Source organism: Danio rerio, chromosome 11 (genome assembly GCF_052040795.2).
Source record: "Danio rerio strain M-AB ecotype USA chromosome 11, GRCz13ab, whole genome shotgun sequence".
Classification (NCBI taxonomy): Eukaryota; Metazoa; Chordata; class Actinopteri; order Cypriniformes; family Danionidae; genus Danio; species Danio rerio.
The window spans coordinates 7,094,760-7,119,737 of NC_141031.1; the positions used below are offsets into that span (position 1 = coordinate 7,094,760).

Genomic DNA, 24,978 nt, shown 5'->3' on the forward strand with positions numbered 1-24,978 from the left:
CCGCTGTTTATATCATTATCATTTGCTTATGTCATGTCAGTCAAAATGAACTAAACTTGTAAATGCTGAATAGTCATTCCATATAAAACTAACAGTCCTCATTTCATTAATTGAGTCTTTACATACAAAAATTTTGAACTAGTTGTCAAAATCTGTCAAGCCAATTTTATAAAACAAATTTAAATCTTTATTTTCCTGAAAATGTCTTCTAAAATGAACAATTTGATGATTTACAGACCTGTGTGTGTTGTAGACTCAGTTCCAGTATGTACTGCAATATTGTTTACAGTTGTGCTCAGCTCTATCCAAAGGGAGTTTCTGTTTGTTGTAAATAAGGGTGTGTTTATTGTTTTGCACAATGTTGTGAATACGTAAATTAGGACTGTAAAGAGCAAATGCAGTAAAAATGTGCAACATACATATTCAGTGTCTTGTACTCAGACACCTCACTAAATGCAGTGATGTCTAACTTTACTGTAGTTTTCAAAAGGCTGTGCAAATAGTATATAGTGCTGTCTTGAGCATTTTCAGGAAGTGTCACCAAAATCTGACTTTTTGCATTGAAAAAAATGTCCAGAGTAAACTCATAATGAAAACATGACTAAGCCATTTGACTATCTTGTTCATAAACAATGGTGTCAGGACTTTTCATTTTGATGACACTGACACTTTGATTGACATGAATACTTGCTTTTGAGGAATGAACTATCAATTTTGAGCATGTGACGCGCTTTTGCAGGTTATCAGCTAGGTTTTGCAGTTTGTACTAATTGTTTTGAGAAATGCATTAACTGTTGTGCAAAAATGCATTAGTGTTGTGAGAAACGCACCAAAGCGACTGAGAAAAACTATAATGGCATGGTGCAATATGTCATGTTGTTGATCATAAAAGGTTTTCTTTTACAAATTGTAAGATCATGAAAGGTCATTAAATTCAATAGGTTGTCCTAACTTTTTCACATGACAAATAAATAGATAGGTAGGTAGGTAGGTAAATAGATGGATGGACGGACAGACAGACAGACAGGCAGGCAGGCAGACAGATAGATAGATAGATAGATAGATAGATAGATAGATAGATAGATAGATAGATAGATAGATAGATAGATAGATAGATAGATAGATAGATAGATAGATAGATAGATAGATAGATAGATAGATGAATAGATAGATAGATAGATAGATAGATAGATAGATAGATAGATAGATAGATAGATAGATAGATAGATAGATAGATAGATAGATAGATAGATAGATAGATAGATAGATAGATAGATAGATAGATAGATAGATAGATAGATAGATAGATAGATAGATAGATAGATAGATAGATAGATAGATAGATAGATAGATAGATAGATAGATAGATAGATAGATAGATAGATAGATAGATAGATAGATAGATAGATAGATAGATAGATAGATAGATAGATAGATAGATAGATAGATAGATAGATATTACCATACAATCTGTGCCTGGTTTCTCAATATTTGATGACAGAAGGGCATCTTCTAAGACATTGTCTACTTGTACCAGAGACTTCACACTTCCGCAAGAGCAAGTGAGGGACAGCAGCAGAAAAGCTATCAGGAAAAAAACCTTCAGATTCAAGGTGCTTTTTACTTTTTAACATCATATAATCATGCATGCACACACAAGTATATACCATATTTTGTTTGTTTTAAGAAGTCAACATGTCCTGTCCAATAGCGGGACAATATATTTGAATCATGCTAATATTCCATGGTCTGTTGAAATGCCTGTTCTTGATTTTAATTAGCTGGAGCAGGGGTGACCAACCCTGTTCCTGGAGATCTACCTTCCTGCAGATTTCAGTTGCAATCCATATCAAACACACCTGCCTGTACTTATCAAGTTTTGCTAAAGTCTTAATTAATTGGCTAAGGTGTGCTTGATCATTGTTGGAGCAGAACTCTACAGGAAGGTAGAGCTCCAGGAACAGGCTTAAGCACCCCCAGGCTGAAGAGTGTGCATTATTTTCATTAAAACATAGTTCAAGTCAGTTTTGATTACAGTCAAAATGTTGTCAAATATTGGCCAAAATCAGCAAAACAAAGTTTAGCTTGCATATAACTTGACGTCGACCATAGAATAAGTGGGATAATCAACGGCTTGTTGTGTGTTAAAGGAGTTTAAATGCACTTTGTGGAGGCAACTGCCCTTCGATTTGCATCGGGCTGTTCTTCACTTCCACGTTGTGCATTTAAAATACTTTCAAGAGTTCACACTTAGATAGGCATGCTGTCCCTGGGAGAGAACCCTGAGCTCAGAGATAGTTGAGCCCAGGGCTCCCGCTTGGTCAATGAGCATGTAAAGGGGATAAGAGATTAGGTAGTTCTCGAGAGATCCCTCTGGTAAACGAGGAAAAGGGGGAGATGGGGTGGACAGGGGGGATTCTTTAAAAATGAAGATAAGGGAGTAGTGCTAGACAGGCTATTTATTATGAGTTTGGAATAATTTGATTGGATTATTATTGATTACTGATGAGAGACCAGCCACGATCAATCATATCACATGCTACTCTAGAAATTAGTTTGTGAAACTTTACTTAACACACAACAAGCCATTCATTATGCTTTATTTATAGGTAATTAAAGGGAAGAATAATCAACTGCTCACCCAAAACCATGAGAGTGGCAAAAATGGTAATTCCTAACAGACCATTTCCCACTTTTTGCTGTGTGTTGCGCTGAAGCAGGCAGTTTGGTGAGACGTCACAATCACATGCAGCGACAGTAAGGTTCTGGTGCACGAACCTGCCCTGCTTATCAGAGATTTTCACACTCAGTGTGTACAGGCTCGCATGAACTCTTTTATCCTTCACCAAACGCACGGTGTAACCTAAAAGACAAAGTCAGAAAAGATTAGAGAAAGGTGATGGACTATGCAACCCAGGCTCATTCTGAAAATGTACTGCTATGTACATTTCTGGAGGGCGCCAAATACGTCCCAGGAGCTATGTTTTTTTGGTTTTTTTTGCAGTTTTTGTTTTTACAAATCCACCAGATGGCGCTGTGTACGGTTTTTCAGATCTCAAATTTCTCTTGCGAGTGCTATTCGTGCCTGCTGTTCTCGCAGAAAATCCACCAGAGGCTGCTTTCGACTGACTGACTGACTGACTGACCGATCAACTGACCCACGCTCCTCCTTCCCTAAACCCAACCAAAAGTGTTTTCAAAAGCACTGATTGACCCGCTCACCCACCTCCCTTAACCCAACCGATAGTTTTGAAAAGCATTTTTTGGCTTTTATTTTTCTCTCACCTGCCTTCTGGAACCATTTTCCGAAAAGGAACGGCATCATACCGACCCATAGCAATCATTTTAAAGATGAAATGCAGCCATACTTACCTCTGGCTACATAATTCGTGATCTCCAGAAATGTATATAGGGCTACAGAATGAGCCTACTGTATGTTAAACTATGGGCTTTCAATCGAAAAACTAGCCAAATGTTGAGAACACTTAGGCTGCGTCCAAAATCGCCTATGACTCAGTAAGTACTACATTTTAATTTTAATTTACTATATGACCAATAGAAAAAAAAGTATGAAAGTGATTAGTATGAATAGAGCTCAGACATACTACTTCTGCCATTAGTCATTATCACGTCACCTACCCGTGTCAGTTGTGTCGCTTCAGTTTAATTTAGGATTCTCTCGCAGTGCATCATAAGATAGAGTAGCGTCCATTGGATGCACACTATAAAACCTGCCCGCCAGTAGTAGGTCATCCGGGTACTTCTTGCATACTGTTTTTTTTAAATTCGATGAATTCTGTCATACTATTTAGCTCGCATATTGTTTTTAGCGTACTATATAGAATAGAAGTACATGATTTAAGATGCATCCTGTGATTATAATCATTCGAGATTATGACAGAGGTAATTAGACTCTAGGGTTGACTAGAGCTCTGTTCACACTGTGCGATTTCAGCCATGATTTGGTCATCTGAGATAAATTTGAGAAATCCTACAAGAATTATTAGCCATTACCATCAAATTTTCCCTCCGATAAAGTTCTGCAGTGAAGATTTCAGGCCCTTCCCTGCAGTGTGACTTTAGCTCAGACCACAAACCAGAAGGAGCACTGAATCTGATGACGCTCACAGCAGAACAATTTCAAACCATGGTCAGACTACAAAACTTTTTTCTGGTTTTATTATTGACCCTTTTTACAAGACTGTTATGACACATTAAACGCTCATCAGCATCTTGATGAAGACAATAGAATACACAAGATGTGTCACTCGTATAGTTCGGTCCCGCCTATTAGTACAGGAGCCAATCATCGAATGCTATATGGGGAGAAGTTCAGACCAGGCGTGTGCTTTTGTGACAGTTTGGTGGTCAACAAACACACTGGAATCTCAGCGAACACTTGCTTCAAAGACAAAAAATATATCCACATAAAGCTTGAAATCTGTACTTTTACATGAACCACTTTCACCTGGAAACAACACTTATTTTTGGCTTTGTAATCTGTATGAAATGAAAGTAAGGTGACAGCATGACAGCAACTACTCAAACGCCAACAGACTTGTAAACAAAGAGTCACTGTCATTCCTGGAGGAGATTCACCATCAAGACCAAGTTGTGAATTACATCAGAAGACCAGCGCGACCTGAAGCAGCATTATCCAGAGGATGATAATGTGTAGAACAGCCATAAATTAGGTTGGTGTCGTGATCTCGTTCCTTTCACATTAACTCGAGCAACCTGAAAATATGATTTTGTTTGATTTGAACATTGTGAGGCGAGGCAGTGGCGCAGTAGGTAGTGCTGTCGCCTCACAGCAAGAAGGCCGCTGGTTCGAACCTCGGCTCAGTTGGCGTTTCTGTGTGGAGTTTGCATGTTCTCACTGTCTTCGCGTGGGTTTCCTCCGGGTGCTCCGGTTTCCCCCACAGTCCAAAGACATGCGATACAGGTGAATTGGGTAGGCTAAATTGTCTGTAGTGTATGAGTGTGTGTGTGGATGTTTCCCAGAGATGGGTTGCGGCTGGAAGGGCATCCGCTGCGTAAAAACTTGCTGGATAGGTTAGCGGTTCATTCCGCTGTGGTGACCCCGGATTAATAAAGAGACTAAGCCGACAAGAAAATGAATGAATGAATGAACATTGTAAATAAAGCTTACGGTTCCCTACATTGTTCTTTAATTTTATTGGTGATTCTAAATACATAATGTTTTGGTAAGCTTAGGAAACAGTTCTGAAAAATTTGATGTTTCCTCATTCAGACAGAATGCCAGAGCATTCGAACCTGGCTAGTTCCGTCACAAACTAAGCCCTGGCGCTATGTGAAATGACTTCCCACATAGCAATATTTATCTGGCCCAGATCTGGCCCACACAATCAGCTTTTGCTTGGCCCACATGCCGCTGTGCATTACGATACATAATAGGACCAAGTCTGGCTTCCTTACAAGAACCAAACATGGACCAAGTCTCAGCTAAGTTAATAACCCATAACTGGGCCTGAACTTGGCCAGATATATTGGTGTGTCACGACTGCGAAGAATTTGATAAACCCATGAAGCATTTCGCCGTGCTTTTTCTCGAAGTGACCTGATCGGTAGAATTTTTTCTTTACTCAATTATAATTTTAATGTATTTTGAATGTGGGTCAAGACAGGTCAAACTTACGTGGCCCACATATACATTTTTAACATCTGGGCCAAATACTACATTTGATATCTGGCCCAAGTCTTGTGTGCTGCCTTAAAGACGGTGCTGCCTCTGCTGGCCCACATGCTGTATGCCAGTGCCGGACGAATGCCTGCTGTGCCAGCTTTCGGCCAAATCTAGGCCAGAATTCTTTGCTACCTGGGTTGCCTTATAGGGAGTTTGATCTTAAAAAGACCTGAAAGTTTTAATATTATTTTGATTTTTTAAAAAATTATGTACTTTTATACGTATTTATGTATGTATTACATCATTTTTGCATCAAATGAAAAAAAGCTGATTACTATCTTTGTGAGATGTTTCTAATGCAGTGTCTATGAGCGGGTCAGTAAATTTGACATTGTTCCCTCTTCCGGCTGTCACATAATTGTTTTTCCTTTTTCTGAATGTCTTGACAACACCATTGTGGACTTTTTATCTTATTATTCGAGCAAATAGGATTGTAAAAAAAATGTTGTTGGACTCTCCCCTTTACTACGCTCTAAATTTACACAACTATGACGACTTACACTACTGAGAAACAAAGAAGTATGAAAAAGATCCATTGAGGCATGCTGTGAGCAAATTAAAGCTACATTTTGTTTCATTTTGCAGTGAGGTGTCATATCAGAATGTGAAATAATGTGTCTCAGATGGAAGATGTCTAACTTTTCTTGCGTGTCCGTATGTTTGGCGCATTTTGCTGTTATTGAGTCTGACATTATGGCTGACATCTTACAGTGTAACAGAGGGATCATGTTCATGCAATCTGACATGCTACAATCACATAGTGTGATACAAGCTTAAGAAATAGGTAACACTTTATTTTGACGGTCCATTTGATAATGAGTAGACTGTCTACTTAATATCTGCTGATACAGACATTCAACAGACATTTAACTGACTATAAGAAACTTTGCAAGTAAATGTCAACTTTAACCCTAACCCCAACCCTAATCCCAACCTAGCAGGCTACTTATATTCTAATGAGAATTAGTTGGCATGTAGATGCAATGTAACTTAATTCAACAAACAGACCATCAAAATAAAGTGTGACCAAGAAATAATATTATTATTTACCATAGCTCGGGTCAAAACTCCATCCTTCCTTATGGTCTCCTATAATTTCAAAACTGAACGGCCCACTGTATGGATCTCCATCAAGGTCCTGCGCTGAAACCTCTGCACTTGACGCTTGGTCAGACTGACAGACAGACACTCTGTTTTCCTTTAGCAAGGGGACGTTATCATTCTTGTCTTCCACATAGAGCTGAATCGTGGCAGTGCTTGTCATTGGAGGATGGTCATCTGGTGTGGAAAATCAAAATTTCAACAGAGAAAAGAAGGTGTAATGCAGACTATACAGACTGGTTAAGGCATAAAATGCTGGGATAGTGTTGGAAAAAAGACTATTATTATATTATGTTTGTCTCTTTATCTTTTTATTAAACAATTGTATTTGCATTGCTTAAGGTGATATTAACCAAACTTCTCCTCTTGATTTTCATATGTCTTGCATACTAATGAATCAGTTTTGCAGAAGTAGATGAAGCTGATAGAAATGCAAAGACCTGCGGCCTCATGTATCAACGATACGTTCGAACTAAAACTTTTGCTTGCGCCAGGTTTCACGCTCACATTTGGATTAACTAATGATGAAATGAATGTGAGAATGTGCGTCGGTCCACACCAACTTCACGTCTGGCGTTCGTGCATTTCCTGTGTGTGTTTGTTTTATTTCCATTGGAGACTCCTAGAGGCAATTGTGTTAAACTGCACACTACAAAGTATCTTTGAGCCGTGCAATGGCAGCTGTATGGGACGGGATCATGCGCATGTCTAGCAGGTATATAAGATTTCCATACCATGCAGTTGACCAGCCAAACATTAAAGCGCAACTTGCAGCGATCGCTTGTTTTACCAATGTAGTCGGAGCGATCTACTGCACGCATATTGCTCTAAAGGTGCCATCTGAAGACGAATTTGCATAGGCTACGTCAGGGGTTTTCAAAGTGTGAGGCGCGCCTCCCCTGGGGGGCGCCAGAGCATGTCAGGGGAGGCGCTGGAAAAATATAGAATAAAAATATAATTATTAAGTTTAATTATTATATGTATTTTTTACTATATTTAAACGTTTTAATTAAACAAAGCTAAAAAAAATAATACGTCAAAAATAAGAAAACCTTTTTTACCCAGAAGGCCATAGCTGTGAATTCTCTTCTGTTTGGCAAGTCTGTCGCGCGCGTTCTGATCAGCTGTGTTGTCGCGCGCCTACTGAAGGGCGGGACCAAGGGTGTGCCGCGTCGCGGGGGCACTTTTGATCATTTTGGAAGGGCACTTTCTATCCAGGACTAAAAAGGGTATGTGCACTGCACAGGTTGAGCACTATGTGTGCACGTGCCTGCAATGGATCGGTTTCTGAGACCCCCCCGATTCAAAGCCTTCAAGTTCAGGGCTTAAACCCAAAAGACGACGATATGACGATCAGTATTTGAGTTTAGGATTTACGTGGACAGGACCAGCTGATGAACCACGACCTTTAAGTGTGGTTTGTCAAGATATTTTGGCTAATGACAGCATGAGACATGCTAAACTTCGACTGTTTTGACTGGGATGGACCGTTCTTGGATATGTTCTATTCATATTAACCATCATCCTAGTTTTAAAAACGTTATATTAAAATACTTGTTATTACTCTGTAAATAATTGCACTTTCATGCAAATGATGATAAAAGTGAGTTAACAGTCTGACATCTGTCTGTGTCTTTATATATACTATATATATATATATATATATATATATATATATATATATATATATATATATATATATATGTGTGTGTGTGTATGTATGTATGTGTGTGTGTGTGTGTATGTATGTGTGTGTGTGTGTGTGTGCGTGTTTGGGAGGAGGGGGGCGCCAATGGATAAGTTGTGTCAAAAGGGAGGCCCACTGTCTTAGACTTTGAAAACCCCTGGGCTACGTGAATCGGAAACATTTCCATTTAATAAATGTGCAAATAAAATGTGATGCTCAAGTGCACTTAACATAATACACACAGTTATAAATGATTCCTACTTGTCTTCCTCGTGATGAAGAGTAGGCAAAATCTGATATGTAGTAGGGGAAAATAGAAAAATTTGTTCATTAGGTGCTTGATTCAAACCGTGTTCATAAATGATAGTGTCAAAACATGTTGCCGTGCTTTACGAGCTACGCCACTCACACCACTGATATTTGCTCTCTTTAGTTTTGTTGTCCCTGTCGATCAAACGGGTGGAAATAACTCAACTAGCTCATTCCAACGAGGTGTTCAACGAGACCCCACTGCGTTAATCGCATCAGCTAAACTCTCCCAATCTATTTCTTTTCTTTTGTTATTAATTCCAGAGGACAAACTTACTAATAACATTGTTTTTCTCTGGTCTACCTCCGATAGGATCACTTCCAATTCACATTCTGCTCAAAGTTTCTCTTTTTGCTTGCTTTTGCCATTGCTTTTTAATTTGGTTTTGCCAAAGTAGAGTGATTACCATATTTATTAGGGGGGGGAGGCGGGGAGGGGTTTTGCGCTCGTGCACGTGCACTCAGTTTCACGTTAATTCGGATGTACAAAGAGAATATGCGTGGGATTCCGCGTACGCAGTGTTTCATACATCTGAATTTTTTACTGCGTACGCACACTTACAGCTTTGTGTGTACGCAATGCTTTAGTTTGATTTCAACGCAACTCTTCGTACATGAGGCCCCTGATTGTCTAAAAGTAACTAGAGCTCTGCAGCTAAACTTGCTGTGAGCAGAGATGGGTTGAAAATGAATGAACAGAATATTTGCAGTTGAGAAGTGTCACCGACTCGGTCCCAGTCATTCCCCTCGCTGGCCAGCAGAGGTCACCATCCCTGGACTTCTAAGCATTACATCATCCATCTACACTGATCGTGCACACCTGAACTGAATCCCGTTAACGACCCACACTCCCTATATAAGCCACACTCAAACTCCAGTGCATTGCGAAGTCTTGTTTAACCCCGACCAGCATTACTGAGCGGTCTTTCCTGCCTGATCTTGTGTATTATCTGTGTATTACCCTGGACTGTTTCTGACTCTGATTTGCCTTCTGCCTGCCCACGACCCCAGCCTGATACACGGACTCTGAACCACGCTGCCTGCCCTCGACCCAAGCCTGTTTAATGGATTCTGAACCACGCCGCCTGCCTCTGATCTATGCCTGGTAAATCACTCTGTGTCTGTCAGCCACCAGCCCCTAGACCATTATTGAATACTGTTGATGTGTGTTCGCACTTAGTGCATATTGGATGTTTGTGTTTGACTGTGACTAATAAATGCTGCATAATGGATCCCTCCGTGTCAGTCTCCTCGTTATAAGAAGACTTATGCTTTAAACGTTGAGCAGAGAATTCGTAGAAAAAGAGGATGTATGTATGGGTGCGGCCAACGGAGGACTGGAGAACGATTGACAAGTGATGAATTCCACTAAACTCCGTCTGTTAATATCAGCTGCGTATAAAATCTGGAGTCAGGAAATGAAAAGTTTTGCGCACCTCCTGAAAGTAATTCATGTATTGCATTGGGGATTACCAGAATTCTGTGAATGGAATTATTCATTTTGTATCCAATAAGTTACTAAAACCTTTTGACATTGAAGAAAACCCTCTCTTGACCTTTTTTTATTGAACATGCATGAAATTGATTAAATATTCCAACAATTACTCCAGCATCCCTAAAATGCAGGACAAGCACACTGAGAAATAGATGGATATTTTTATTACCTTTTTCTGTCACAAGGACAAAAATTGTGTAAGTCCCGTTGGTCACATGACTGGATTCTCTGTCCACTGTCTCTTTTACAAAGATTTCTCCAGTTGTTTTGTCCACTCTGAACCAGCCAGCAGGGTCGTGTTCAATGGAATACCTATAATAGAGGAAACATTCTATTAAGAAATACACTGAATCCCCCAACCAAAATGTATTTAAACACTTCTGGACAGTTTAACCGCCAACTTATCCAGCATATGTTTTACACAGCGAATGCCCTTCCAGTTGCAACCCAGGTAGTGTATGGATCTAGACATTTTAATTGTCATTTTAGTGTCCGGTTACGCAAAATGATTCGTTCGATCAATCAAATACATAAGAAACCTACTCTAGTTTATGGGGACGTCCAGTGTCAGGATCTATTGCTTTTACTCGGTCCACAAAGGCTCCAATAGGACCATTTTCTTCCAAAATGACTTTCCGTTGAGGATCTGTAAAATATGGAGGGTCGTTTGCATCCTCCACTGTGATGGTAATATTCTTAGAGGATGGTTTTGATGGATTTGAGATGACAGTCCAGAGGCCACTTGGAGATCTCTCCTTTACCACACAAGAGAAGTACGGCTCTTCGTTCTCTACGGAGATGCTGAGTTTATGTTCTGTTTGTTTTTCAAAGTCCAGAGGCTGCATGGTGAGAAAAGAAATAAGTAAACAAACAAATAAACAAACAAACAAACACATGTGTCTTAATGACAAGGTTTATCAAGATTACAATTTAATAAATGTTTTCATGCAAAAAAAATAAAATAAAATAATCAATATAAAAATAATCAGTTCCAGTGCATTTGTTTCTCAAATATATAAATTTAGTATTATTTTAAAGTAAATTTGTTACACAAAAATAACTATAATAAATGTGATTAGAAAAATGCATGTTATTCATACTATTCATAATTGAATTTATTTCTTGTTTATTGGTTGGTTTGTTCATTTGTTGGTTGGTTGGTTGAATCATTAGTTCATTGGTTGGTTCATTCCTTGATTGTCTGGTTAGATGGTTAGTTGGTTGATTTGTTGGATGGTTGTGTAGATCATAGGTTCATTGGTTGGTTCATTCGTGGGTTGGTTAGTTGGTTGGTTAGTTTGTCACTTGGTTCATTCATTGATGGTTTGTTGGTTGGTTGGTTGGTTGGTTGGTTGGTTGGTTGGATCATTAGTCCATCTGTTGGTTTGTTGGTTGGTTGGAACATTGGTTGGTTCATTCATTGGTTGTTTGGTTGGTTTGTTGGTTGGTTAGTTCATTAATTGGCTGGTTGGTTGGATTATTGGTTGGTTCATTCGTGAGTTGGTTGGTTCATTTATTAGTTGGTTGGTTGGTTGGTTGGATCATTGGTTCATTGGTTGGTTCATTAATGGGTTGGTTGATTGATTTGTTGGTTGGTTGGTTGGTTGGTTGGTTGGTTAGTTCATTGATTGGCTGGTTGGTTTGTTGTTTGGTTCATTCGTTGATTGGCTGGTTGGCTGGAACATTAGTTCATTGGTTTGATGGTTGGATCATTCATTGGTTATTTGGATCATTGGTTCATTGGTTAGTTTATTCGTTGGCTGGTTGCATCATTCATTAATAGGCTTGTTGGTTGGTTGGTTAATTGGTTGATTGGATTGTTGGATGGTTGGTTGGATCCTAGGTTTATTGTTTGGTTGGTTTGTTGAATGGTTGGTTTGTTGAATTGTTGTTTGGTTAGTTGGTTGGTTTGTTGCTTGGTTTGTTGGTTGGTTGGATAATTGGTTGGTTCATTGGTTGGTTGGTTTGTTGGTTCATTCAAATCTTTGGTTGCTTTGTTCATTGATTGGTTTGTTTGCTGGTTTGTTTGTTTGTTCGTTCGTTCATTAATTCATTTGTTCATTCATTCATTATTTGAAACTTTTGATGAATAATTGAATAACCAGTGACAGATATGTAAAAAGATTAATCCTGGTAAATATTAGGCATATTTGTTGACTGATATTGGATTTTTTAAAGCTATCAGCAAATCAGCAATAACAATAAAAAGGCTGGTATCAATGGTTTATTAATTACATAAAGCAACTGAGATGCACATCTTTCGAACAATCGATCGAAAAAACAAAGTATAATCTAAAAAAATGTGTGTCAGGAAAGCAGCTTGGTGTGCACCATGCTCTTACTCTGACACAAAACCATTGGTTAGTTTGGGCCAAATTGTCTTGGTCCATAAAAGAAACCAACTAAAATTTCTAAAAGTCAGTATTTTTCTGAAGCAGCAAAATGTATTGTTTATACATAGCAACAGAATTGGCTTTATTCCTTAAAATTGAAAAATAAATATGTTAATTTATTACAGTATATGTCCAGTAAAAGTTGCTATTGCTAAAACAAATACTGACGATCAGGAAAAAGTCACGTTTAAAGATTGCCATATTGTAATTTCTTACGGTTTTTCTTTATTATTGTTGAAAGCTGACAGTTAAATGGATTCGATCAATGTTCAGTAAAACTAATTCAACAGAGAAAAATCTTGCTAGACCAATATCTTTATCAATATGGTCTAAAAAATGTTATACAACAAAAATATCTTATGACACAGATATTTAATCACACATTTAACTGCATGTGTTTCTTCTTACATTTTCTAACCTACTAATTACACCAAAATTATTTGATTTACCTGATTTTATATTGTTTTATTTCTGATGATGAGATTGTGAATATGAGAACATTACGATGTGTAAACATACCTTAACCACTGTAAGTATGCCATCGTTGTTGTCTGGATCAGTACGAATGGAAAAGTGACCACCTTTATCCCCTTCTATGGAGTATCTGACCCTCCATGCAGCAGTGGGACGTGTATCAGCATCGGTTGTGTGTATTTTGAGGGGGGAGGTACCATTTGTCCCTTCCACCACATTACCTGAACCCTAAAAAAGTGAGGAGGAAATAGAAACGTCACCATATTTTGTCCTAAGCCTCCTCCTTGATATTCATTCATTTTCTTTTCAGCCCTTTATTAATCTGGGGTCGCCACACTGAAATGAACCACCAACTTATCAAGCGAATGCCCTTCCAGCTGCAACCCATCACTGGTAAACATCCATACACACTCATTCACACACTTATAATATAAACAAATATTTCAATTAAATCTCCAATATTTTGAACAGACAAAGACTAACCGTTTGCCCTGTGATGACCGGTATGTGGTTGTTTCCATCCTGAAGGTTGATCACTACAGTTGCTGTGCTGGACAACTTTACAACCTCTCCACGGTCCTTTGCCTCAACCATTATAGTGTATTTACTAGCCACCTGAGAAAGAAAACCAGTTAGACTCCCACATACATGCTGTAATAAAATGTGCATGTTAACCTTAAATCATCCGAAAAAATGTCAAGATATTGTAAAGGCAGGTTTTTGCTTGTTACTTTAACACTGAGACTGGACTGTGATGTCTGTTGTTCTCTAGGGCACTAACATGATGGCTCATGTCTAGTTACTGCAATATTCCAATGCTAAAGCATGACACACAGATTTTACTGGCATGCATAGGCTAAGGCGTAGTATGCTATGGTCTGAATGAACTGGGTTTGTAAGAACAACCTATATACAGTTGAAGTCAAAATTATTAATCCATTTTTCTCTTTCAAATACAGTGCATCTGGAAAGTATTCACAGCGCCTCACTTTTTCCACATTATTTTTGTTAAAGCCTTATTCCAAAATGGATTCAATTAATTTATTTCCTCAACATTCTACAAATAAAACCCCATAATGACAAGGTGCAAAAGATTTTTTTGAAATTATTACAAATTTATTCAAATAAAAACCTGAAAAAAATCACATGTACAGAAGTATTTACAGACTTTGCAGTGAAGCTCAATTGAGCTCAGGTACATTCTGTTTCCACTGACCATTCCTCAGATGTTTCAGCAGCTTAATTGGAGTTCACCTGTGGTAAATCCAGTTGATTAGACATGATTTGAAAAGGTATACACCTGTCTATATAAGCTCTAAGGGTTGACACTGCATGTCAAAGCACAAACCAAGCATGAAGACAAAGGAATCGTCTGTAGACCTCTGAGAAAGGATTGTCTCAAGGCACAAGGCTGGGGAAGATTACAGAACAATTTCTGCTGCTCTGAAAGTTTCAGCGAGCACAGTGGCCTCCATCATTCATAAGTGGAAGATGTTTGGAACCACCAGGACTCCTCCTAGAGCTGGCCGGCCATCTAAGCTGAGTGATCGGAGAGAAGGGCCTTAGTCAGAGAGGTGATCAATAACCCGATGGTCTCTCAGTCTGAGCTCCAGCATTCTTCTGTAAGGAGAACCTTACAGAAGGACAACCATCTGTGCAGCAATCCACCAGTCAGGCCTGTATGGTAGAGTGGCCAGACGGAAGACACTCCCCGCCTGGAATTTTCCAAAAGGCATCTGAAGGACTCTCAGACCATAAGAAACACAATTCTTTGGTCTGATGAGACTAAATTGAACTCTTTGGAGTGAATGCCAGGCATTAATTTTTGGAGAACACCAGGCTGCGCTCATCACCAAGGTAATACCATCCCTTCAGTGAAGCATGGTGGTGGCAGCATCATGCTGTGGGGATGTTTTTCAGCAGCAGAAACTGGAAGACTAGTCAGGATAGAGGGAAAGATGAATGCAGCAATGTACAGAGACATCCTGAATGAAAACCTGTTTCAGAGTGCTCTTGACCTCAGACTGGGGCGACGATTCATCTTCCAGTAGGACAATGACCCAAAGCACACCGCCAAAATATCAATAGAGTGGCTTCACAACAACTCTGTTAATGTCCTTGAGTGGCCCAGCCAAAGCCCAGACCTAAATCCTATTGAACATCTCTGTAGATATCTGAAAATAGCTTTATGTCATCGCTTCCCATCTAACCTGACAGAGCTTGAGAGTTACTGGAAAGAGGAATGGGCAAAAATTCCCAAAGACAGGTGTGCCAAGCTTGTGGCATCATATTCAAAAAGACTTGAGGCTGTAACCGCTGCCAAAGGTGCATCAACAAAGTCTTGAGCAATACTTCTGTACATGTGATTTTTCAGATTTTTTTATTTTGAATAAATTTGCAACAATTTCAAAAACTCTTTTTTCACATTGTCATTATGGGGTATTGTGTGTAGAATTTTGAGGAAATAAATGAATTTAATCCATTTTGGGAAGAAGGCTGTAACATAAAAAAGTGAATGAAAAAGTGAAGCGCTATGAATGCTTTCCGAATGCACTGTACTCTGCTGTAAAATATTTATGTACTGTCATCCTGGCAAAGATAAAAGAAAACAGTTACTAAAATGTATTCATTAAATCTGTTATGTTTATAAATGTGTTAAAAAAATTCTTCTTTCCATTAAACAGAAATTGGGGGAAAAATATACAGGGGGCTAATAATTCTGACTTCAACTGTATATCTCATCACTTTTGAATAATGTCTGCATAAGTACCTCATAATCAAAGCATCCTTTAAAGGATATTGCTCCGCTGTCTTGGATGTAGAATTCCACATTTTTAGTAGTCGGCAACACAGAAATGATTTTATAATCAATGGTGGAATTCGGAGTTCCTGCTGCATCCTTATCAATGGCTAAAACACCAACAATAAAGTCACCTGGAACCAGATAATATAGAGAAAATTACTCTTCTGTTATTTACACATCTGCCTGCATACTCAGTTATTTAATTCAAAGAAAGCCTAAACAATCTAAACACTGCACCCAGCCATTCCTTTCTGTAATTACAATAAATAGGAACTGATGACACTTCAAAAGTGACATTATTTCAGTTTGATTTCTGTAGCTAAAACGGTAAAGCATCAAGGGTTTGATTATTTGAAAACATTTTCTTTGATTACAGCTTAAGTTTTAAAATATAAAACATTTACCAAATGCACAATTTAGGAATAAACATGTACAATATAATATTATGGAGGGCTGAGCATTATTGGAAAAAATCTGACATTGCGATCTTTTATTTTGCTGCGATTTTTCGTTCATTCTTTTTTTTTCGGCTTGGTCCCTTTATTAATCAGGGGTCGCCGCAGCGGAATGAACCACCAACTTATCCAGCACATGTTTTACACTCTAACGTTTTTTCCAGTACATGCTCGGGCATTCTGTCTGAATGGGGAGACATCAAATTCTCCAAAACTACTTGCCAAGCTTACGATTACATTTCATATAACGAATAACCAATAAAATTAAACAACTGTCGCTTTAATTTCTAAATGTTCGTATAACACAAAACCTGCAGAACGTCATGTCTAGTGCGAGCCCCTCCCCAGGAGAATTGTCATTCCATAGTGATTATTCGTCATATACCGATCACTGATTGGCTTCTGCATTGTATATTCTATAGGCTGCGTCTGAAATCGCCTACTACTCAGTAGGTACTGCATTTGAATTTAAACGTACTACTCGTCCATTAGAAAAGTACATTCTATATCGTATGAACGTGAGAAGTCTGAATGGAAATCGGACGTACTACATCCGACATTTTTTCACGGTCACGTAACCTACCTTCGTCAGTTGCGTCGCTTTACTCCCATTCATGTATTCTCTCGCACTTCAGAATCTTGCCAGATGTAGTAAGTCATCCGGGTACTTCTCGAATACTGATTTTCGAATTCTATGAATTCGGCCATACTACTCGGCTCGCATATTGATTTTAGCATGCTATATAGTATGGAAGTATACAACTTCATTCATTCATTTTTTTTTGGCTTAGTCCCTTTAATAATCCGGGTTGCCACAGCGGAATGAACCGCCAACTTATCCAGCACGTTTTGATGCAGCAGATGCCCTTCCAGCCGCAACCCATCTTTGGGAAACATCCACACACACTCATTCACACACACACACACACACAACGGACAATTTAGCCTAACCAATTCACCTGTACCACATGTCTTTGGACTGTGGGGGCACCCGAAGAAAACCCTCGCAAACCCAGGGAGAAATGCCAACGGATCCAGCCGAGGCTCGAACCAGCGACTCAGCGACCTTCTTGCTGTGAGGCAACAGCACTACCTACGGCGCCACTGCATTGTTTGACACTCCTAAAATTCTAAATAATTTGTTCATTCATTTTCCTTCAGCTTAGTCTCTGATTATCAGAGGTCGCCACAGCAGAATGAACCACAAATTATTCCGACATATGTTTTACATGGCGAAGCCCTTCCAGCCGCAATCCAGTGCTGGGAAACACCCATACACTCTCATTCACACACACTCGTACACTGTGGCAATTTCATTCATTCATTCATTTTCGGATTAGTCCCTTTAATAATCAGGGGTCGCCACAGCGGAATGAACTGCCAACTTATCCAGCATATGTTTGTACGCAGTGGATGCCCTTGTAGCCGCAACCCATCTCTGGGAAACACCCATACACACTCATTCACACTCATACACTACAGACAATTTAGCCTGCCTAATTCACCTTTACCGCATGTCTTTGGACTTTGGGGGAAACCGGAGCACCCGGTGGAAGCCCACGCGAACGCAGGGAGAACATGCAAACTCCACACAGAAATGCCAACTGACCCAGCCGAGGCTCGAAACAGCGACCTTCTTGCTTTGAGGCGACATCCCTACCTACAGCGCCACTGCATCGACCTACGGCCAATTTAGCTCATTCAATTTACCTATACCACATGTCTTTGGGCTGTGGGGGAATTGGAGCACCCGGAGGAAACTCATGCCAACACTGGGAGAACTGGCTGGGCAGCATGGTGACTCAGTGACTAGCACAATCGCCTTACCGCAAGAAGGTCGCAGGTTTGAGCATTACTGTGTGGAGTTTGCATGTTCTCCCCGTGATGGTGTGGGTTTTCTCCAGGTGCTCCAGTTACCCGCACAAGTCCAAAGACATAGGTGAATTGGATTATGTAAATTGTCCGTAGTGTATGTGTGTGAATGAGAGTGTATGGGTGTTTCCCAGTGATGGGTTGCAGCTGGAAGGGCATCCGCTGCGTAAAACATACACTGTGGTGACCCCAGATTAATAAAGGGACTAAATAAACCAAATTAATTTATGAAATCTAAAATACATCTGATTATATCTGATAAAAATACAAGCAATTATACTGACCCTGCTTTGCTGCTTCATTTACAGTAACATCATAGAGTTTTCTCTGGAAGACCGGCGGGTTGTCGTTGATGTCCAATATGTTGACCTCCATGCCTAGTTGTGTGTCAATAGCCGAGTTGGACTTGTTTCTCGCTTGAAAGGTCAGCTTTGAAGGGATAAAGGCGTAAGCTTTAAACCTATACCAACAGATAAACATCTGGGGAAACATCAGATTCCTCTTACCATCAGAATGCTGAACTGCTCATAGTCAACTTTACGGTGGACCATGATGACTCCTGTCTTGGAATCAATAGACAGGACACCCTTTGGGTTTTCATCCACGCCTTTGCCCTTTAGCCCGAACTCCACTAAATATTTACGATCCAGTTTGATCTAGATTATTTGAGGGATGTTATTTTTAAAAATACATTATGGCAGGTTGTGTGATAAACGAATATAAATTTTACTTGCCTGCCCCAGTTCATAAGGAAAAGGTCCTGGGTGTTCTTCCACAATGTCAAATGAGTCTATAATCCAGGATCTTCTATTGCGTCTGAGAGGCTCCGTGCTGCACAGACTTATTAGTCCCTTTCAAAAAAAAAACAGTTGGTTATGGCTTTAAACATTACATTTATTGACATGATGGAAAATATAAAAATAGTAGACCATTCATTCATTCATTCATTTTCTTGTCAGCTTAGTCCCTTTATTAATCTGAGGTTGTCACAGCAGAATGAACCGCCAACTTATCCAGCATATGTTTTACACAGCGGATGAACTATTCATTCATTCATTCATTCATTCATTCATTTTCTTTTCGGCTTAGTCCCTTTATTAATCCGGGGCCGCCACAGCGGAATGAACCGCCAATTTATCCAGCCCGTTTTTACACAGCAGATGCCCTTCCAGCCGCAACCCATCTCTGGGAAACATACACACACACTCGTACACTACGGACAATTTAGCCTACTCCATTTCCCTGTACCGCATGTCCTTGGACTGTGGGGGAAACCGGAGCACCCGGAGGAAACCCACGCGAGGGCAAGGAGAATATGCAAACTCCACACAGAAACGCCAACTGACCCAAGGTTCAAACCAGCAACCTACTTGCTGTGAGGCGACGGCACTAACTACTGCGCCACTTCATCGCCCCAATATTACACCATTACAAAATAAATCATATTATTTTAGTTTTATTTAATCCTTAACAGTTGGGTTGTTTTCGAAGGGCACCTATGATAGAAATCAACTTTTGTAAGCTGTTTGGACAGAACTGTGTGCAGGTATAGTGTGTCCGCTGTAATATTGGAGTGATAGAAATACAATAAGTCTCTTTTTTAAGTTTCCTGACGTTAAAATAGAATGCAAATCTCTCCCATTTTGAAACGCACCACAACCCAGCCTCCGTAATTGAATCTTTCATCTGCACATCAATAACTGTCTGGTTTAGCTCAGCTACCAAATCCGGCCTCCAAAGTCTTTGGCTGCATCCGAAACCGCCTACCACTCAGTAGGTACTGCATTTGAATTTAAACGTACTACTTGGTCGTAAGAAAAGTACGTTCTGTACAGTATGAACGTGAAAAGTATGAATGGAATTTGGACGTACTACATCCGCCATTTTGTCATGGTCACGTGACCTACCTGCGTCAGTTGCGTAGATTCACTCCCATTCATGAATTCTCTCGCGGGGCATCATGATATAGCACAGCGTGCATGGGATGCGCACTCCAGAATCTCGCCGGAAGTAGTAAGTCATCCGGGTACTTCTCGCATTCTGATTTTCGAATTCTATGAATTCAGGCATAGTACTCGGCTCGCATACTGATTTTAGCGTACTATATAGTATGGAAGTATGCGGTTTCGGACGCAGCCCATGTCGAATAGTTTGGACTGCTGAGGGAATCACTGGTACAACCCTCCATACTCCCCAACTGTACTTATATTATGATTTTTTTTTTTGGGGGGGGGGGGGTTCACCTTTATTAGATAGAACAGTTGAGAGAATTGACAAGAAAGCATGGGGAGCAGAGAGAGGGGAAGGATCGGCATAGGACCACAAGGCGGAATCGAACTCGGGTCGACGTGAGCACCTGAGTACATGTGTCGACGCACTAACCACTGGCACCACTGGCGCCGACCCCAAGAACTGTACTTATCCAGAGCGAGCAGAAGGGCTGGCAGAATCACTCTGGACCCCTCACACCCAGCACACTGCCTCTTTGAACTTTTACCTTCTGGTGGACGTTACAGAGCACTGAGCACCAGAACAACCCGACACAGAAGTTTCTTCCCTCAGGCAATCCATCTCATGAACACTTGATAATAATAATTGTGGAACCAACATCACTACTTGCCAAACACTTTTATAAACATATACATATATTTAACAACACACTTTAAATGCCAATTTGCAGATAACAGCTGCACATATAACATTGCATATAGTAATACAGCTAAATTATATATAACACTGTTAAATATATTATATATATTTATCTATAATGTCATAAATAAATATAACATTTATGTATATTTATGTTTATAAATATATAAATGTATATTTTCAGAATGGTCATGGAAAATTTTTCTAAGTCAACAGGAGTGTTCAAAGTCATTTGTTGTGAAACAAAGTGTAACATTGTTTGTTGAGATTACGTCGTCAATCACTTAGACCCAAACACAAAATGGAATTGTCCAAATAAAAAACCTTTTGGGTAATTTTTCTCAGAAATGCAGGGTCAAAAGGACACCTTTTTGAGTCTGTTTTGAGATAGATTGGGCTTTATATGTTTACCTAAGAGAATTCAAAGTTGTGAAACAGGTTTGGGAAAGCCTTGGCTGTCCTTTGTTGCTGGTTTATATCTCAACTGACCCCAAAAACATATCTCCCAGATAGGGATTCATGTTACAGGAATACAGGTTTACATCAAATATTTAACAGCTGGATTTCACCAGCACAGATTGTAGATCCAGACACCAAACATCAAAGTATAAGAAGAAAAAAGTTTTAATGTGGTAAAAGAAATGTACTAGAGCTGTCATCAGGGCGGTAACTTTTAAAAAAAAGTGTCAATATTGTTATCTCAAAGGTACCAACACGCTTCTTTGAGGTATACCTATATAAATCCAAATGTGTATCTTTGGAGAAGTAATCGCCCCTGCTCTCGTATTATTATAAGAGCGTAAGACAAATAATTTTGACTCCATCTATTTAGTTTTTTAATTAGATATAAAAATGACTGAATCAACTAACAGAAGTCATTTTAATATGTAAATAACCTAATTTCTTTAATAATAAAAAAAATAATACCAGACAATAATAAATCAACATTTTAAGATCTTACTAATCTTGAATTAAAACAGATAACTGTGACACGATCCGCACTCACCACAAGCACCAGATAGGTCAACATGGTTGTGGTCCAAATCCTCAGTTCCCCAATCAGTGTAGAATCCAAAGTAAAGTTAAATGGCAATGGAGTCCCATGAACTGTATTGCTCAGACATGCTTCTGCTTTAGACTGAGAGCACAGTCATACCTGTGTAGTGCAGAAGTACAGGTAACTACACCCTGGGGCTGTGTTAGATAGTATGCTTTGTACACACGTAGGCATTATAGGGACAGACATTACACATTCTATAGGGGCAGAGAGAATGTGTAGTTTAATAAGTTGTCGCAGAACAAACTTCAAAACAGTTTTACAGCGGATTTTCTAGTAAACGGAAACATTTTTGAGCATAAAGCCCTTGAAACATTCTCCTAACAGCAAAGCAAAACTCATTTTGTGAAAACTATTAAGTTTTTTTGTTTTTTTACTGAAACGTTTTGAGATTTTTGTAGAGTATTTATCCTTTGATTGCCATCCAAATCCATAACTATAATAAAGTAACTGCAAAAAAGAAAACAGGGCCAGATTAAGAACAAATTGGGCCCTGGGAATACACTGTAAAACCCAGCAGTCAACTTTATCAAATGAAATGAGTGTAGTTAACTCAAAATGCACTGAAAGTTAATTCTACTCATTTGAAAAGAGTTTTGTACTCAGTGTTGACGGTAATGGGTTAATTCAATACCTCATTACTTCAGCTTAAAAGAAGTAAGTTCACTCATTAGTATTCGTTTTTGAACTTTAATGGTTTGTTGCAGTCGGTTTGCTCAAACTGTTTGAGTTACCTTAACTTTTTGTTTTGGCTTTTACAGTGTAATAATATTAATATTAATTATTCTTATTTGCTAATTAACGTTATCAAATTTTCCAATCGAATAGAATTGTCACAATCACCAGCGACCTCTAACCACCAGAGGTCGCTGGACAACATTCACATTCATGGAACTACAAATCTGCTTGTAAATGGACTACAACTTTATACATGCACTTGGCCCACACACACGCTTCCTCATTTAGACTGATTACACTCGCACCACCTGAGGATTGTCAAAGACTGATTACACACACTATTTAAGCAGCACACACACTCACTCCCATTACCGAATCTTGTTCATATGTATAGTGACATTACAACGTGTTTCCTATAGTCTTGTTTCTCCGTGTTTTGACCTTGGCCTTGTTAGCCTTTTTGTTTTAGTCTGCCGCCTGCCTTACGTCCTCTCGCCTATTATTTAACTACAATTCTGGACTGCCTCTATACATCTGTTTGCACCTGTGTTGACCATTGCTTGCCTGACTACACTGAATAAACCTGCACGTGGATCCTACTTCAGTTGTTAGCGTCACTTCCCGTGTTACAAGAATTGTCGATGATTTGTAGAATATTTTATTAATATATATATATTTTGTTTTTTATTGGATAAAGTTCTACACATGCAAAAAAAAAAATTTGTCGTGGCAATTTTAAATAGAGAGACTGATCAAGAGACAAAGGTCCAATCCCAATTCTACCCCGTAGCCCTGTCCTTCTTACCTCTACCACTTATTTCCGCATTCACGTGAAGGAGTAGAGGTGTCACTATTCTCTTTAACTTGAAGGTGTAGAGCTAAGGGAAGGGCTAGACAGCCCTTGAAACTGAGATTTTCCAGGACCACACCCAGAACCAAGGGGTATTTCCCAGAATACACTAGCAATAACAACAGCATGGCTGCACACGGAAGTAAGGAGATCCACAAATTAAAATTTGTTGTCATTGTTACAAATTTTTACAACAAACAAACACGTTTTAATACATTCATAACGACGTTCATGTTTATCGTCACCAATTAAATTAAAACTGCTAAATTTGGCATAATCTATAATCCATAATAGTAACGCCTGTACAGCACTACCACAAAATACTTTCACATCTGACACTCGATGACACTCAAATCCCCTGTCAGAAAAGTCTAGGGGCTGGAATGACCTTTTTACATCGCCTGCTATAATGGTAATGTTGTTTTCGTGTGTTTCCATAGATGAATATGGCCATGGTGAAAATGCACAGTTCAGTTATGGTCTTATTGCCACAATACATTGTTATGATAACATAATATCGTTGCCTTCTGTGATTTCCTGAGGATAAATACCAAATAATATTCGGTATAATCTCATATGAAGTAAGAGATGGCGATGACATATGATGACGTGTGGAGGTGTTGTAGTGCTATCCCATTTCTTAGGGGTAAAAGTTGAAGCCCTTCCTCTTCATACTCTGTTTCACTCAAAATCTTACAAGGTTTACTTCCAAAAAGATTTTATGCTTTGCAAAGAATAGGTCTGACAGTCATACAGAATCATCGCTTGCTGCAGAGTGTGACACCCAGGCTAACCAGACACCAGGTTTTTTTCTTCTTTCCCCTGCTTCAAGGCCCACTTCGTCACAGTTGACACCCAGATCTCTTTAGAGCAGTGGTTCTCAAACTTTTTTTCATCAAGTACCACCTCAGAAAGAAAATGTCTCTCCAAGTACCACCAAAATGAGCAGTATTGAAATACAGTAGTGTAGTAGGCCCAGTAAAGCAGCTACAACTCTGCCATTAAAAAACGTAGCAGATTACCTCAGAAATATAAGCTATATGTCATATATGGCATATTATATACATCATTTTTGATGAATTTTGAATTGTGTATAGCATGTACATGACTTATTTCATTCCTCCGCGTACCACTAGAAGGAAGCCTGCGTACCACTAGTGGTCCACGTACCACAGTTTGAGAACCACTGCTTTAGAGCATTAGATTTCAGAGCCAGGATTTACACTTGAATTATTAGCACCCCCCGCCCTCCCTGTTTATTTCTTCCCCCATTTTATGTTTAAGGGGGTGAAGATTTTTTCAACAGATTTCTCATTTCTAGTAACTGATTTATTTTATCTTTGCCATGATGACAGTTATAATATTTATTATAATAATATTTATCAGAATAATATTTGACTAGATATTTTTCAAGACACTTAAAAGGCTCTATTTTGATGATCCATGCG

The 24,978-nt window shown here is 39.1% G+C and overlaps 2 protein-coding genes across 6 annotated transcripts in view; one reads left to right on the top strand and one right to left on the bottom strand.

The window, feature by feature from the left end:
* ranbp3a (RAN binding protein 3a) overlaps positions 1-24,978 on the top strand; it is a 1,280,039-nt gene that overhangs the window by 1,079,158 nt on the left and 175,903 nt on the right. The gene's annotated exons all lie outside the window — the stretch shown is intronic.
* cdh27 (cadherin 27) overlaps positions 1-24,978 on the bottom strand; it is a 34,922-nt gene that overhangs the window by 4,226 nt on the left and 5,718 nt on the right. For 2 of the 4 annotated variants that reach the window (XM_087273140.1, XM_087273142.1), the window contains exons 3-13: positions 19,031-19,147; positions 18,803-18,952; positions 18,581-18,725; positions 15,937-16,100; positions 13,650-13,781; positions 13,212-13,394; positions 10,843-11,138; positions 10,469-10,611; positions 6,758-6,985; positions 2,642-2,863; positions 1,463-1,584 (exon numbers count right to left, since the gene is read on the bottom strand). In XM_087273140.1, coding sequence (XP_087129266.1) covers positions 1,463-1,584; positions 2,642-2,863; positions 6,758-6,985; positions 10,469-10,611; positions 10,843-11,138; positions 13,212-13,394; positions 13,650-13,781; positions 15,937-16,100; positions 18,581-18,725; positions 18,803-18,952; positions 19,031-19,147 — 1,902 coding nt within the window. Of the gene's footprint in view, positions 1-1,462; positions 1,585-2,641; positions 2,864-6,757; positions 6,986-10,468; positions 10,612-10,842; positions 11,139-13,211; positions 13,395-13,649; positions 13,782-15,936; positions 16,101-18,580; positions 18,726-18,802; positions 18,953-19,030; positions 19,148-20,203; positions 20,304-21,951; positions 22,086-24,978 lie in introns of those variants that run through there. The other 2 variants (XM_087273139.1, XM_087273138.1) reach the window with 2 other exon arrangements.